Source organism: Thunnus albacares, chromosome 3 (assembly GCF_914725855.1).
Source record: "Thunnus albacares chromosome 3, fThuAlb1.1, whole genome shotgun sequence".
Taxonomy (NCBI): domain Eukaryota; kingdom Metazoa; phylum Chordata; class Actinopteri; order Scombriformes; family Scombridae; genus Thunnus; species Thunnus albacares.
This window is the reverse complement of record NC_058108.1, coordinates 7,558,684-7,571,582: the sequence shown is the minus strand read 5'-3', so window position 1 is coordinate 7,571,582 and position 12,899 is coordinate 7,558,684. Positions and strand designations below refer to the sequence as shown.

Here is a 12,899-nt window from a genome sequence, read left to right as displayed (position 1 = left end):
TCGTCATCGCCCCGCCCTACGCTGCATGCTGATTGGATGACTTGGTAGGTGGTCGCAGCGTCAGGGGTAAAAAACGATCGCTAATTGGTCGACAGTCCCTGTCTGTCATTTTCATCAGAGCCTAACGTCAAATTTCCACTTCCAATGTTACTTTTTTTTTCGATTGCAGAGAATGTCAAGCAGATAGATGTGAAATGACGGAATGTCACTCTATTCATTTCATACAAAATGTTGCTACTACCGCTTATCTCTGCAACCTCTATAGGCTCATAATTAATATTGAACAACATTCACAAGTTCACAACTGATTTGTGTCACTGCAGTATCACCAGTTGGCTTCTGAAATCTCTCTGAAGTGTGTATGTGTGACACTTAAACTGAACACCAACGTATAGCAACCTAGTTATCCTTGTGGTGAGTGGATAGTGATCTCCATCCAATGCCCGGCTGAGTGATTAACAAGACGGAGATTGTGCAGGTGACACAAAGACACAACCCAACAGATGTAAGGGACAGAAAGGCCAACAAAAGGTCACAGGTGATTAGATTGCAAAGAGCTCTGTTGACATCACCTATGGCATCACTTGCTACTTAATCACAACTTTTCTTTTTTCCTCTATGTGCATTGTTGCCCCTAAAGGTCTCTGGTCTTATCTCTGAGCATGACGAAGAGTGGAGGTGAATTGAGGTCCTTCACTGAGATGCTGAGGTCTATATAAGGTGAGTGCTGTCCACAAAGAAACACAAACCACACTGACAGACACTCACAGAGACACCTTACTGGGGTGTGTCAAGCCATTTCCAGCCTTTGAGACACCTACAGCGTTTTTTACAGTTACTCTCACAATGTGGAAGGCAGCAGTCTTGACCATGGGGCTCTTGGTAGCACTGGTAGACAGGGCGCAGTCCAATGATGGTCATCCCTCTTTCTACGGGATGAAGCTGTGTGGAAGAGAGTTCATACGAGCTGTCATCTTTACCTGTGGTGGCTCTCGCTGGAGGAGAGGCGTAGGAGGCTCAGGTAAGTTTTACAAGTTCTTTTTTTATGATGTGCCATGTTTTCCTAAAGTAAGTCAAAATGTAAATACTTAGGGATTTACCTTTCCTTTTGATCAGCTGTTATTGGAGAGGAGGCCTTTGACCCATGGAACACAAATCCTGTCCCTCAACTTACCAGCGAGCAGGATCCTGCAGAGTCCCAAGTATGGAAAGATCAAACGTTGGATGCAGCATCTGTGGCTGCTGGATTCAGCCGCTCAGCTCGCTCGCCAATCTCAGAGGAGGTCCTGGAGGCTCTAAGAAGTGCAGATAGGAAAGGACGGGATGTAGTGGTGGGACTGTCCAATGCCTGTTGCAAGTGGGGCTGCAGCAAGAGTGAAATCAGCTCCTTGTGCTGAACCTGGTTTCTTAAACACCCTGTCTTCTCATCAGTGCAGAGCTCTACTGTTCCTATGTGATTCATCCATTTCTTTACATCCACCTTTCCCCTCTCCACATCCCATCTAAGTCATAATTCGTGTGTTGTCAAAACTTGTTTACTGTGATAATCATAGACTGATATATGAGTTTAATAAAGTCTTGTGGAATTGTTATGAAAGTCTCTTCCTCTTACCCAAGAAATGCTAAAATTATGATTCATGCTTTTAGAACACTTCCACTTTTACCAAAACCTTGTTTCAGAACTGCAGTTTTGAAAAGGATTTCGAAATGAAAGGAAGAAGTGGTGAATATGACCACACACAGGGAGGCCTCTTCTCTGAATTAGAGCTGCTTTGTGTGATCCTAACAAAGGAAGACAGAATTTGAACAGATAAACAGTACACTGAAATCCTGTGCAATAGTTCTGCAACATACTCATAATGTTGGGTTTGAGTTGTTTCAAGGGATTTTTTTTACCCTCTTCCTATCAGAGATGAATTATCAGTTACTTGGAGACACATCGTAAACAACTGAACATAACAAGCTTCACAATGGTAGTATTTGTTGTTAGGTTGCACTGGTGTTTGTGTTATTGTTTCCATACAGATCAATTTATACAGATAAATTACACAATAGTTAGATGTTTTTTTAAGGCAAGCTGACACCATCTGGCGGTCAGAAATGAGCAAATCACAAAATAATGCGTGCAACATATCTGTTGATAAAATCAGAAGGATGTGCGTATATATTAATTAAAACATTCATACATACTGTATCTAGAACAGTGGTTCTCAAACTTTTCACGTCAAGGACGCCTAAACCGACACATATTAGAACGCAGACCCCATTTGATAAGATTTTTGCTTTTAGATGGTTTATTGCAGAAAGTGTATGAAACCCATGACCACAATAGTCATACATTCTGTCACTGTATTACTTATGGATGGAATTATAGTGAAAATAAATTATTCCTAATGTTGCTGGAGACCCCTGGAACCCCCTCAAGGACCGCTGGGGGTCCCCGGACCTCACTTTGAGAACCACTGATCTAGGCTGTCTGGCTGTTGCCTTGCCCGACAGTCAGTACGGAAGCCGAACGTGACCATTGTGATCACCCGGCTTGATTGCAAAGGCATGCAATTTCTGTCACACACCAGCTAGCATAGCAGTCACACAGATCTACTGATCTGAAGTGTGTGTTTAGCTACGCAGATCGCAGTTATATTCAATTTAATGTGAGTTGCTACAGCGTAACTGCACTGTTGTCTATAGAAATATAGATCTGACACGTCGGAGTGAGCAGGTAAAACCTTTCGCGGTACTTTCAAGATGATGCTAGCTAGCTATGCTACTGATAGCTGCCGAGGGGGTTGATATGCGACTGCTCTGTTATGAATATTAATGTGCTGCATTTTCACCGTATTTGTTGTTTTGGTTATAAAAACAACGTTGACAATGCAACATGGCGTCCTGGTAGTTAACGTAACATAGTATTCTTCGGCTGTTTTCTGGTTGAATCTGTTATGTGTTAAGTATCATAGCGACGCTAAGCTAGCTGAACGAGCCAGCCAGACAGTCTGGGCCTCATGTAGAAACGGCTGCTCTGGTCGCGATTCATACTTTCTGCTACTACGTATTCACGCCGCTGTAACCTACTAAAGGACGACAGCATATTGGTACGTCTCATAGACTGTATATAAATACATATACAGTCTCTGGTACGTGTAAGTGTCATGTAGCCAAAAAACGGACAACGTTCATAAACGACAGCGCTTGCACGCTAGTGTTGTGTTACATTGTAGACAAACATTTGCAATGGATTTTGTCTAAAATGAAGATTCAGGAAGTCAATTTGATATAAAGCATCTGACAAGTTGTTGCTATTAGAAACGGCGGCTATCACATGCTAGTTGTTGGCTTTATCTGTAGCCGTATCTTACGTTACTTGTATACGTGATTGGATTAGTAACGTAACGTGCTGAGTGCTGAGGTCACGCAGGTGTTGTTGGTGAGTGTTGTCCGGTTGCAGACTGTAAGTGTGTCGTACCTGCTGCATAAACAGGTTGTTGTTGTTGTTGTGTTTGTGTTCCTGTAGGATGGAGTGGCAGCCAGATGAACAGGGTCTGCAGCAAGTGCTTCAGCTACTCAAGGACTCGCAGTCCCCAGACACAGCCACACAGAGAGCTGTGCAAGAAGTATCCTTCCATCTGCCTGTGCGTGTATGTGTGTGTGTGTGAGAGAGAGAGAGAGAGGGGGGGGGGGGGGGGGGGGATTTAGCTTACCTATGTGAGCTTGTCAGTAAGAGTGGATGAAATAAAAACGGCGCAGCTTGTATCAGGTAAGCCAGTGTGATTGATTGTGTGTTAATGCTCACACTCCTGTTTGACCAAATGTCAACAAGAACACAAGGTACGTGAGGGTTTGTGAGCTTTTGCTCTATGTGTGTGTGTGTGTGTGTGTGTGTTGATGTTTGAACTCCTTAACACAGCCGACAGAAACTGGAGCAACTTAACCAGTTTCCAGATTTCAACAACTATCTCATCTTTGTCCTCACAAGCCTTAAATCTGAGGGTACGTATGTGCATGTCAAAAATAAGGATATAAATAATAAAACAAAATAGCCCTGCTTGACACTTGCAAATACTGCATTACTAAATACAACTCCTCAGTCCTGTTATTATAAAATGTTCTTTCTGCTCTGTCTCTCTGCTGCCTTCCTTCTCAAGACGAGCCCACTCGCTCTCTGAGTGGTCTGATACTGAAGAACAATGTTAAGGCTCACTACCAGAACTTTCCTCCCAATGTGGCTGACTTCATCAAACGAGAATGCCTCAATAACATCGGAGACCCTTCACCGCTTATCAGAGCTACTATCGGTGGGTGTTTGAGTGAGAGAAATTGGAGAAAGAGAAAACTAGCGTTAGCTGCATTTTCTAGCCAGAGTGAGTCAGACTGCTGTGTAGGTGGATGAGTCTTTGCAGGTAATGCGGCTGTGGGGGAGCGAGCGCTGTACTTTCAAGATGTTTTAAATGATTTAATGCAGTGGTGAGCCATTATTTATACCTGAGTTTTAAAGCATGTTTTTTTATTTGTGTGTTTTTATTATCTATCATTAAGGTATCCTGATCACGACTATAGCATCTAAAGGGGAGCTGCAGACCTGGCCTGAACTATTGCCCCAGCTCTGTAATTTACTCAACTCAGAGGACTATAACACCTGCGAGGTCAGGCTCACATACCTGCTTAGACAAAAAGCTTTTATATAAACAGATTTAGATCTGTTTCTTTTGTCTTTTTAATACCATTCCTTCATGATTTTTCTCTGTGTTTCAGGGTTCTTTTGGAGCGTTGCAGAAAATCTGCGAGGACTCATCTGAGTTGTTGGATAGCGATGCTCTGAACAGACCTCTGAACATCATGATCCCCAAGTTCCTACAGTTTTTCAAACACTGCAGCCCCAAGATCAGGTCAGTGAAACGCCAGTCTTTCGCTTTTTGACTGTCTCTACCGGCACCATCACAATCTCCCTGTTAAACCCGCTTTTATAGATCCCACTTGTCTGTCTTCCTCTCAGGTCCCATGCTATAGCGTGTGTGAACCAGTTCATCATTGGTCGAGCTCAGGCTCTGATGGATAACATCGACACCTTCATTGAGGTGAGCATGTTAAGATTTTGTCTCGGTTGAGCTTCTGTTGTTTTCAACCTCCCCTCTCCTCTACATCACATGTACCTCTGTTTTCCATCTTGTCATCATGTGAACATGTAACAAAACCACAAGGCAATGCAGGCGATTATGTACAGTTTCAAATGAGAGAGATTGACTGCAACATGCTGCATTGTTGGTGCAGAAGGAGGTTAGCCAGATAATTTGGGTGTAAGACCAATTTCCAGCCATTTTTATAAAAGTAGTGTCGTGTGGGAGTTTACTCTTGACCCTGGAATCAATAGTCTGACAATAAAACAGAGTGAATGCATTTAAAGCATCACTTTTGCAGACCTTAAAAAAAACATCATACGTAAGATCATCATAACTGCTTTGATTCACACTGAAATGATACTCTGTCCTAAGAAGGCAGATTTTCACAGCAGCTTCTATGGAAAATTAATTCAGCAGGATTCCCTGCAGTGTTTTATAATGTAGTCGCCATGCCTCACCTGAAATAAACAGCACCGCCGCTAACCTCAGAAGACGTTATAACATTTTTATGAAGCATAATATTAGATTTATTAAGCTTCAGGGAAAGCGAGCAGTGGTGCTAATTAACACAATAAAGGACACATATTTGATGAGTAAGACAATTTTTTGTATGTTTGTTTTTCTTTATTTAGTTACTGCAGTATCTGATTCACTTCAGCAGGTGATTAATTGATCAATCACAATGGCCCGTTGGCTTCAGAGCATCATGTCGAACTGGCAGTAAAAAAAAGAAAACCATCTGAGTTCTTGCACGTTAGGAGAAGTAAAGACAAACAGCCCAATTATCCAAAATAGTTAATTGGATGGATAATTTGGACAATGTCAAGATGAAAATGTAGCAAAGTGTAACCGGTTAAAGTGCATGTTTTTAGAAGTTGCCTCCGTTAACTCTCTTTTAACCCTATTTCATGTCTCCCTCCCCTGTCCATCCTCCCATTCTCTCTCTGCAACCCGTTCTCTTTCTCTCCTTCTCTCATCGTCTCTTTTGCATCCAGAGTCTGTTTGCGCTGGCCGGTGATGAGGACAGTGAAGTGCGAAAGAACGTGTGTAGGGCTCTGGTCATGCTGCTGGAAGTCCGCATCGACCGTCTCATCCCTCACATGCACAGCATCATCCAGGTGAGGGTGTGACCTGATCTGACACGCTACCTTTTTAAACATACAAAAGCGTGGCTTTGCTTCCTCATCGTTACCTCTTGTTGTTTTCCACCAGTACATGCTGCAACGGACCCAGGATCCAGATGAGAACGTGGCTCTGGAGGCCTGTGAGTTCTGGCTGACTCTGGCTGAACAGCCCATCTGTAAAGAGGCTCTGTCTGGCCATTTGGTCCAGTAAGTGCTCACACATCAACAGATCATAAGGCTGGAATAAGTTGATGACAAGGAGGTGAAAATTTCTCTCTCTTTTACAGATTGATCCCTATCTTGGTGAATGGGATGAAATACTCTGAGATTGATATTATTCTCCTAAAGGTGAGCCGACCCCGGATAAATCAGACCCTCCAAACTCCTCGTACAAACACTCTGCCTCCTCCTTTTGTCTTTTACTGTACCTCCTTAAATCCATTCTACATTCACCTGTCCCTCTGTTGTCCTCCAGGGGGACGTCGAGGAGGACGAGGCCATTCCAGACAGCGAGCAAGATATCAAGCCTCGCTTCCACAAGTCCCGCACCGTCACTCTGCAGCACGAAGGAGGGGAGGGCGAGGAGGGGGAGGACATCGACGAGGACGAGGACGATGATGACGATACGCTGTCTGACTGGAACCTACGTAAGTTGCAGACATGCAGCATCAGTTATCCTGACTCTTTTTTTTCATGTTTTAATGTTCAGTATAGATTTTTTTTTTTTTTTTTGATATATTACAATGTCTCAGCAATAACAATATATGTTACCTTCATCTAAACATAACGATGTGAATGTCCAACACTGCATACTTACATGTGTGAATGCATTCTGTAGTTTTTTTTTTTATTTATCAGAAAATTGGTAGGGTAGCTTATTTATCCATAATCTGATTATTTATGCGGCCTCCAGGGAAGTGTTCGGCGGCGGCTCTGGATGTTCTTGCCAACGTGTTTCGTGAGGAGTTGCTTCCCCATCTCCTGCCCCTCCTGAAAGGCCTGCTTTTCCACCCTGACTGGGTCATCAAGGAGTCTGGCATCCTGGTTCTGGGGGCTATCGCTGAAGGTGAGACACGGCACAGACTTTGACTATTGAAATACAGTATACTTAAGTTAACTAGCTATACTAGCTTTTCTTATTTTCACAACAGTGATGCATAAACTTTTTTTCTCCTTCCAGGCTGTATGCAGGGCATGGTACCTTACTTGCCCGAGCTCATCCCCCACCTCATCCAGTGTTTGTGTGACAAGAAGGCCCTGGTCCGTTCCATCGCCTGCTGGACCCTCAGCCGCTACGCACACTGGGTGGTCAGCCAGCCCCCTGACGCTCACCTCAAACCCCTGATGAAGGAGCTGCTCAAGCGTATCCTTGATGGCAATAAGAGGGTACAGGAGGCAGCATGCAGGTACAACTCTTATGCATACGTTTGTCTCTTCTGTATTCTCTCGTTTTCCGCTCCTCCTCACCCGTCTCATCTCTCTTAAAGTGCGTTCGCCACCCTGGAGGAAGAGGCGTGTACGGAGCTGGTGCCTTACCTGAGCTTCATCCTGGACACGCTGGTTTTTGCTTTCGGGAAGTACCAGCACAAGAACCTGCTCATCCTTTACGACGCCATAGGAACGCTGGCGGACTCTGTGGGACACCATCTCAACCAGCCTGTGAGCCCAAAACTCTCACATATCTTATCTCCTGTGTAAATGTGTCAAAATTTTTCGATTGTGATGCAGGAACAAATAAATAACACAGGCCAACATCACACTTGCGTTCGTAGGAGTACATACAGAAGCTGATGCCTCCGCTGATAGCCAAGTGGAACGAGCTGAAGGATGAAGACAAAGATCTCTTCCCTCTGCTCGAGTGTCTGTCATCTGTTGCCACGGCGCTACAGAGCGGCTTCCTCCCCTACTGCGAGCCCGTCTACCAACGCTGCGTCACCCTGGTCCAGAAGACGTTGGCTCAGGCCATGGTGAGCTACACACACACACACACGGCACTTTGTACAGAGAATTTATGTTTTTGCTGCTTTATGTACAGTAAATGTCTGGTTTGCTTGTCAGAGCAACATCGTCAGGGGAAAAACAAATGTTTGATCCTTTTGTTTTGTGGGAATACAAACATTAGAGAGTTTAGGGGTTACTAGCAGGGCTCATTATGACACATCAGCACATATTCTCACATTAACAAGCAAGTTCAAGCCTCAAATCTGCTATTTCTTCCCTCCTTTTTTTTTTTTTTTTTTTTTTTTAAATCCCTTGACAAACTTTACACTTTCATCAGCTTAGTTTTGTCCTTCTCTTCTGTTTGTGTGTGTCTCTCAGATGTACAGTCAGCAGCCAGATCAGTACGAGGCACCCGACAAGGACTTCATGATCGTGGCTCTGGATCTTTTGAGCGGCTTAGCGGAGGGACTGGGGGGCCATGTGGACACGCTCGTGGCTCGCAGTAACATCATGACTCTGCTCTTCCAGTGCATGCAGGTGAGGAGAGCCTGTGTGTGTGTGTGTTTGTGTGTCTAATTTGACCTTAAATTATTTTTTCCCCACCCAAACAAACAGCTAAAAGTGTATTACAGTCAGTTCATACTCAACCAGAACTAGTTCTTACGACGTGTTTTCCGACCACATCAGACAGAGTTTATAGTTGTTCTGAATGACTACACTCAAAGCTGGATTGAAAAGTCGGTTGTCATAGTAGTCGGCTGTGATATTGTTTAAATATGGGAATAACTGCGCACATTTTCAGACAGTTTCTCCTGGAAGGAATTCACGGTGTTGCACTTGGTTGTTCATATGGAAATTGGCAGAAATAGTTGTGTAACAAATGGAAAAAAAAAAAAAAAATCTAGAGAGAGAGTACGACAAGCAGTCTTGATGGAGCATACTGGCCCCTTGAGAGCACTACATGTCCAAGTATTTTGGAAGTGCCCGCTGTTGTCAGGTGAAAAAGTTTATAAATCAGTTTAACTTAAGAAATGCATCATTTCGGGTGGTTTGAGGTGAGCTGCTCTGGCAAAAATAGACCCGCCGCTTAAAGAGAGAATGAGAAAAGAGAGATGCTCTGGTCACGGGGCCAGCAGCTAGAAAAACAACGGATCATCTCCGGCAGCTGCAACAGAGCCGGAATGTGATGCAGCCGGATCCTGTGTTGGTTGGATGCAACTGGACAATTCTGTCAACGGTGTGTGTTCACATTTCTCTTTGTCTCTCTGTCTATGTTGTCCCAGGATACGATGCCTGAAGTAAGACAGAGTTCATTTGCTCTACTGGGTGACTTAACCAAGGCTTGCTTCCCTCATGTCAAACCATGTATTGGTAATTATCTCGCTCTGTCTCTCTCTCTCTCTCACACACACACGCACTTACAGTACATACATAATGTTCCATCATCCTTCCCTATTTGTGTCTAATAAATATGATGATTACGTGTGTGTGTGTGTTTCCTTCAGCTGAATTCATGCCAATCCTTGGAACAAATCTGAACCCGGAGTTCATCTCTGTGTGCAACAACGCTACCTGGGCCATCGGAGAGATCTGCATGCAGATGGGTGAGCTGCAGCAAATCTGTTTCTATGTGATGACGATGTGAATTTGAGAATATGACTATGCAGTGTAATTAATATGTGCATCTCACTTGAACTTTCCGCTCTATCAGGAGTGGAAATGCAGCCGTACATCGCCATGGTTCTGAGCCAGCTGGTGGAGATTATCAATCGACCCAACACCCCCAAGACCCTGCTGGAGAACACCGGTATATCAATACTTTCTCTTGAAAGAAAAGTAGACGGATTTGTTGCAGTTTGTTAGTCCTGACAGTTAAAAAATCAGCACATTACAGGTTTTTAAAAGCCATTAAAGGGCTCACACACCGTCCTGACTCCCCCCCCCTCTCTCCTCCTCTAGCTATCACCATCGGTCGACTGGGCTATGTGTGTCCTCAGGAGGTCGCTCCCATGCTGCCGCAGTTTATCCGACCTTGGTGAGAGACTGTTTAATAGCTCTTTCTGTGCCTTTCGTTACCTGTGCTTTGACATCTTTGTGGTGCGAATTAATTTACAACATTTACAGTCAACATTAGCATCTTCACGTGCCATCCGTTCTCTCTCTTCTGCTCTTTTCCGTTTACAGTTTCTGTACTGGCAATTTTCTTTTCCTATCAGGCAACACACATTCATTTCTGTGGTTTATTTTCTCATTTTCCTCCTTGCTCTTTTTTTTTTTTTTTTTGTATGAGCTCATCGCTGCAGAACACAATCGCGCTATTACAAAGACTGCAGTATTGACATTCTTCAAATAGATTCCTGAAATGTTTGGAATCAGTGAGAATGAAACACTGTAGTCAGTCAGATTCATCAAGCCCAGAAAAAAGACACATACCCTCCTACAGAATAATTATAGTTTGGCTATTACCATTTATTTAACTTTTTGAAATTGGTTTTAGCCCCCTCCTCACATACTACTGACATGCATTACCATGATTGTCTGTTGTTGTCCATTTATGTATTTGTGCTGTAGAGAATAACACACTGTACCCAAAACAAATTCCACCAGCCTTAGTCATGTGGCTAATAAACAATAAACTATCTATCTATTTTATAAATCTCACGAATGTTTTATCATAGATAAAACAGGAGAGATTTAACAGCATCAAGTTTAACGGCTGCTGATTAAAATACTGATATTAATACTGGTTAATAATTGTGTGCGGCAGGTGTACGTCCCTGCGGAACATCCGAGATAACGAGGAGAAAGATTCGGCCTTCCGCGGGATTTGCATGATGATTGGTGTGAACCCGGGGGGTGTGGTGCAGGTGAGACGCTGTACACTGAGGGCGTTAAATTTCTGCTTTCACAGTCTGTTTATCTGACTGTAAAGCAAACTCACAGCTATTTTTTTTTAAGAGTCGATCTTTAAACCTTTTACTTTTCTAACCTTCTCACCTTTCCCTCTGTGTTTGTTCAGGACTTCATCTTCTTCTGTGATGCAGTGGCTTCCTGGGTGAATCCCAAAGACGATCTGAGAGACATGTTCTACAAGGTGAGGGGGTGACGCGTGATGGCGTGTTGACGAGGGTCGGGTTATAATGAGGAGTGAGTTCTTGTGTATCTGCGACTAGTCACATCCAGAGACTGATTTTAATTGACCAATGGATCATCATGCTCTTCGTTCTCCTCTCCCCCTGCTGCGTGAGTCACTATGAGGTGTAGAGACATCAGGGGAAGCAGTGTGTGTGTAATCATCTGTTTTCTGCTGTGAAACTCATAAAGCTTAAAATGCAGCATATTGAACGCAGCTTTAAGCCAAACTGGGATCAGAGTGGGTCACGCTGCGCAATCCACAGATACATGAGTTTATGCTAACAGAGAAATTCTGTAATGTTCCTGTTGGAACATTTAATAGGTGTGTTGACATAAGAGTGAATCCATAATGCCTAATGAACCTGGTGATCCTGCCTCTTCTCTATCACTATTATTACACTATTTCAATCTGACTTGACAGTGACTTTCACCTGGTTCACAGCACCTTATTTTCCTAAAGTAAATCAAATGTACGATATAAACTTATTCCCTTCTTGCTGTTCTGCGATGAGGCTCAGACATCATCATCACATTGAAACATCAACAGAGGGCTGCCAGCGTATGACTGACAAACAGCGGGAACAGTTGCAAATAAATAACTCATGCATCAAATTCACCATGTGTTTCAGCCAAACTAAAAACAAACTTCTAAGTTTTTAGGGCCACCACCTCCTGATCTGTGTGCACAGTGTGTGTGTACCCTGTTCTCATTAAATCCAGTGTACAGCAGCCTACACCTGGCAGCTTCATTATAAGCCCAGTATTCCAATGCTGGAATAATGCAACCGCACATTTTCTATGTGTCAGTTTGTTGAAATTGATCAAATTCTAATTTATTAAAGCTGCACTAATCAATATTTTTATTCTAATAATTATTGTTAGGTGAGAGGAGTCGTAAAAACATAGAATCATCACCTGAATTAACACGAGATCTACTCATTTATTTGTTTTTATGTCTTTACTGTTTGGTGAAGTCTCACAGCTCCCATTAAACCTCATTCCCAGCAGCAACAGGCAGCTATTTTTAGCACAAAAAAAAAAAACTGTCAAGAGATCACACAGTTGTAAGTGTGCTGCCTGTGGCTCGGCTGCTGAAGAAGTTAAAGATGACTTGTAGCTGCGCCTGAAATTCATCCCCCCCCCCCCCCATTATCTGCCAATTTCCACAGATCCTGCACGGATTTAAGGAGCAGGTCGGGGAGGAGAACTGGCAGCAGTTTTCGGAGCAGTTCCCCCCTCTGCTGAAGGAGAGACTGGCAGCCTGCTACGGCGTTTAGAGCCTCTACACCCACCCAAAAGGTAATCCCACACGCATCCTTCTTCAAAGTCAAATCAAACGTACAAATCGCATCATAATAATCATAACTTCTCCGTGTCTCCCTTTCATCCGCCCCCCTCCAGGTGAGCCAGCAGGAGGAGGGTGAACGGGAAACTCATCCATCTGTGTATTGCACTGCCCTGATCTGGGGGGAGGGAGAGGGACGCTATTGGCCGCTCCCCCTGACGGACGGCCCCCACGCCCTATGTGTTTGTCCATAGAGGGAGGGTGGGCGGGTGGGAGGGAGGGACAGGGGGACACCTC

The 12,899-nt window shown here is 43.9% G+C and overlaps 2 protein-coding genes across 5 annotated transcripts; both read left to right on the top strand.

The window, feature by feature from the left end:
• Positions 1-109: 109 nt before the first annotated feature.
• rln3b (relaxin 3b) lies at positions 110-1,686 on the top strand. 2 transcript variants are annotated; one of them, XM_044346082.1, is made up of 4 exons: positions 110-505; positions 641-720; positions 836-1,021; positions 1,117-1,686. In XM_044346082.1, exons 3-4 carry the CDS (start codon positions 847-849, stop codon positions 1,395-1,397), a joined length of 456 nt encoding a protein of 151 aa, XP_044202017.1. In that variant the 5' UTR covers positions 110-505; positions 641-720; positions 836-846; the 3' UTR covers positions 1,398-1,686. The 2 variants fall into 2 exon arrangements, with proteins under 2 accessions (XP_044202017.1, XP_044202016.1); XM_044346081.1 differs by having other exon boundaries at positions 110-538.
• An 823-nt stretch (positions 1,687-2,509) lies between these two features.
• LOC122978964 (transportin-2) lies at positions 2,510-12,855 on the top strand. 3 transcript variants are annotated; one of them, XM_044346077.1, is made up of 24 exons: positions 2,510-2,722; positions 3,515-3,614; positions 3,915-3,990; positions 4,146-4,295; positions 4,537-4,643; positions 4,753-4,886; positions 4,994-5,075; positions 6,113-6,235; positions 6,330-6,448; positions 6,529-6,589; positions 6,717-6,888; positions 7,155-7,307; positions 7,422-7,647; positions 7,729-7,900; positions 8,014-8,208; positions 8,561-8,719; positions 9,466-9,553; positions 9,688-9,786; positions 9,894-9,989; positions 10,142-10,217; positions 10,950-11,049; positions 11,202-11,276; positions 12,487-12,616; positions 12,719-12,855. In XM_044346077.1, the coding sequence occupies exons 2-23, from the start codon at positions 3,516-3,518 to the stop codon at positions 12,592-12,594; spliced, it is 2,670 nt and encodes an 889-aa protein (XP_044202012.1). In that variant the 5' UTR covers positions 2,510-2,722; position 3,515; the 3' UTR covers positions 12,595-12,616; positions 12,719-12,855. The 3 variants fall into 3 exon arrangements, with proteins under 3 accessions (XP_044202012.1, XP_044202009.1, XP_044202011.1); XM_044346074.1 differs by having other exon boundaries at positions 9,460-9,553; XM_044346076.1 differs by lacking the exon at positions 2,510-2,722 and adding an exon at positions 2,770-3,427 and having other exon boundaries at positions 9,460-9,553.
• The last annotated feature ends 44 nt before the right edge of the window (positions 12,856-12,899 follow it).

Bases quoted from the DNA above. Each gene is read 5' to 3' on its own strand.
- LOC122978964 (XM_044346074.1), top strand. From the start codon at position 3,516: ATGGAGTGGCAGCCAGATGAACAGGGTCTGCAGCAAGTGCTTCAGCTA. The intron at 6,236-6,329 runs GTGAGGGTGTGA...GTTTTCCACCAG, and splicing joins ACATGCACAGCATCATCCAG to TACATGCTGCAACGGACCCA. The intron at 9,787-9,893 runs GTGAGCTGCAGC...CCGCTCTATCAG, and splicing joins AGAGATCTGCATGCAGATGG to GAGTGGAAATGCAGCCGTAC.
- rln3b (XM_044346082.1), top strand. From the start codon at position 847: ATGTGGAAGGCAGCAGTCTTGACCATGGGGCTCTTGGTAGCACTGGTA. The intron at 1,022-1,116 runs GTAAGTTTTACA...CCTTTTGATCAG, and splicing joins GAGAGGCGTAGGAGGCTCAG to CTGTTATTGGAGAGGAGGCC.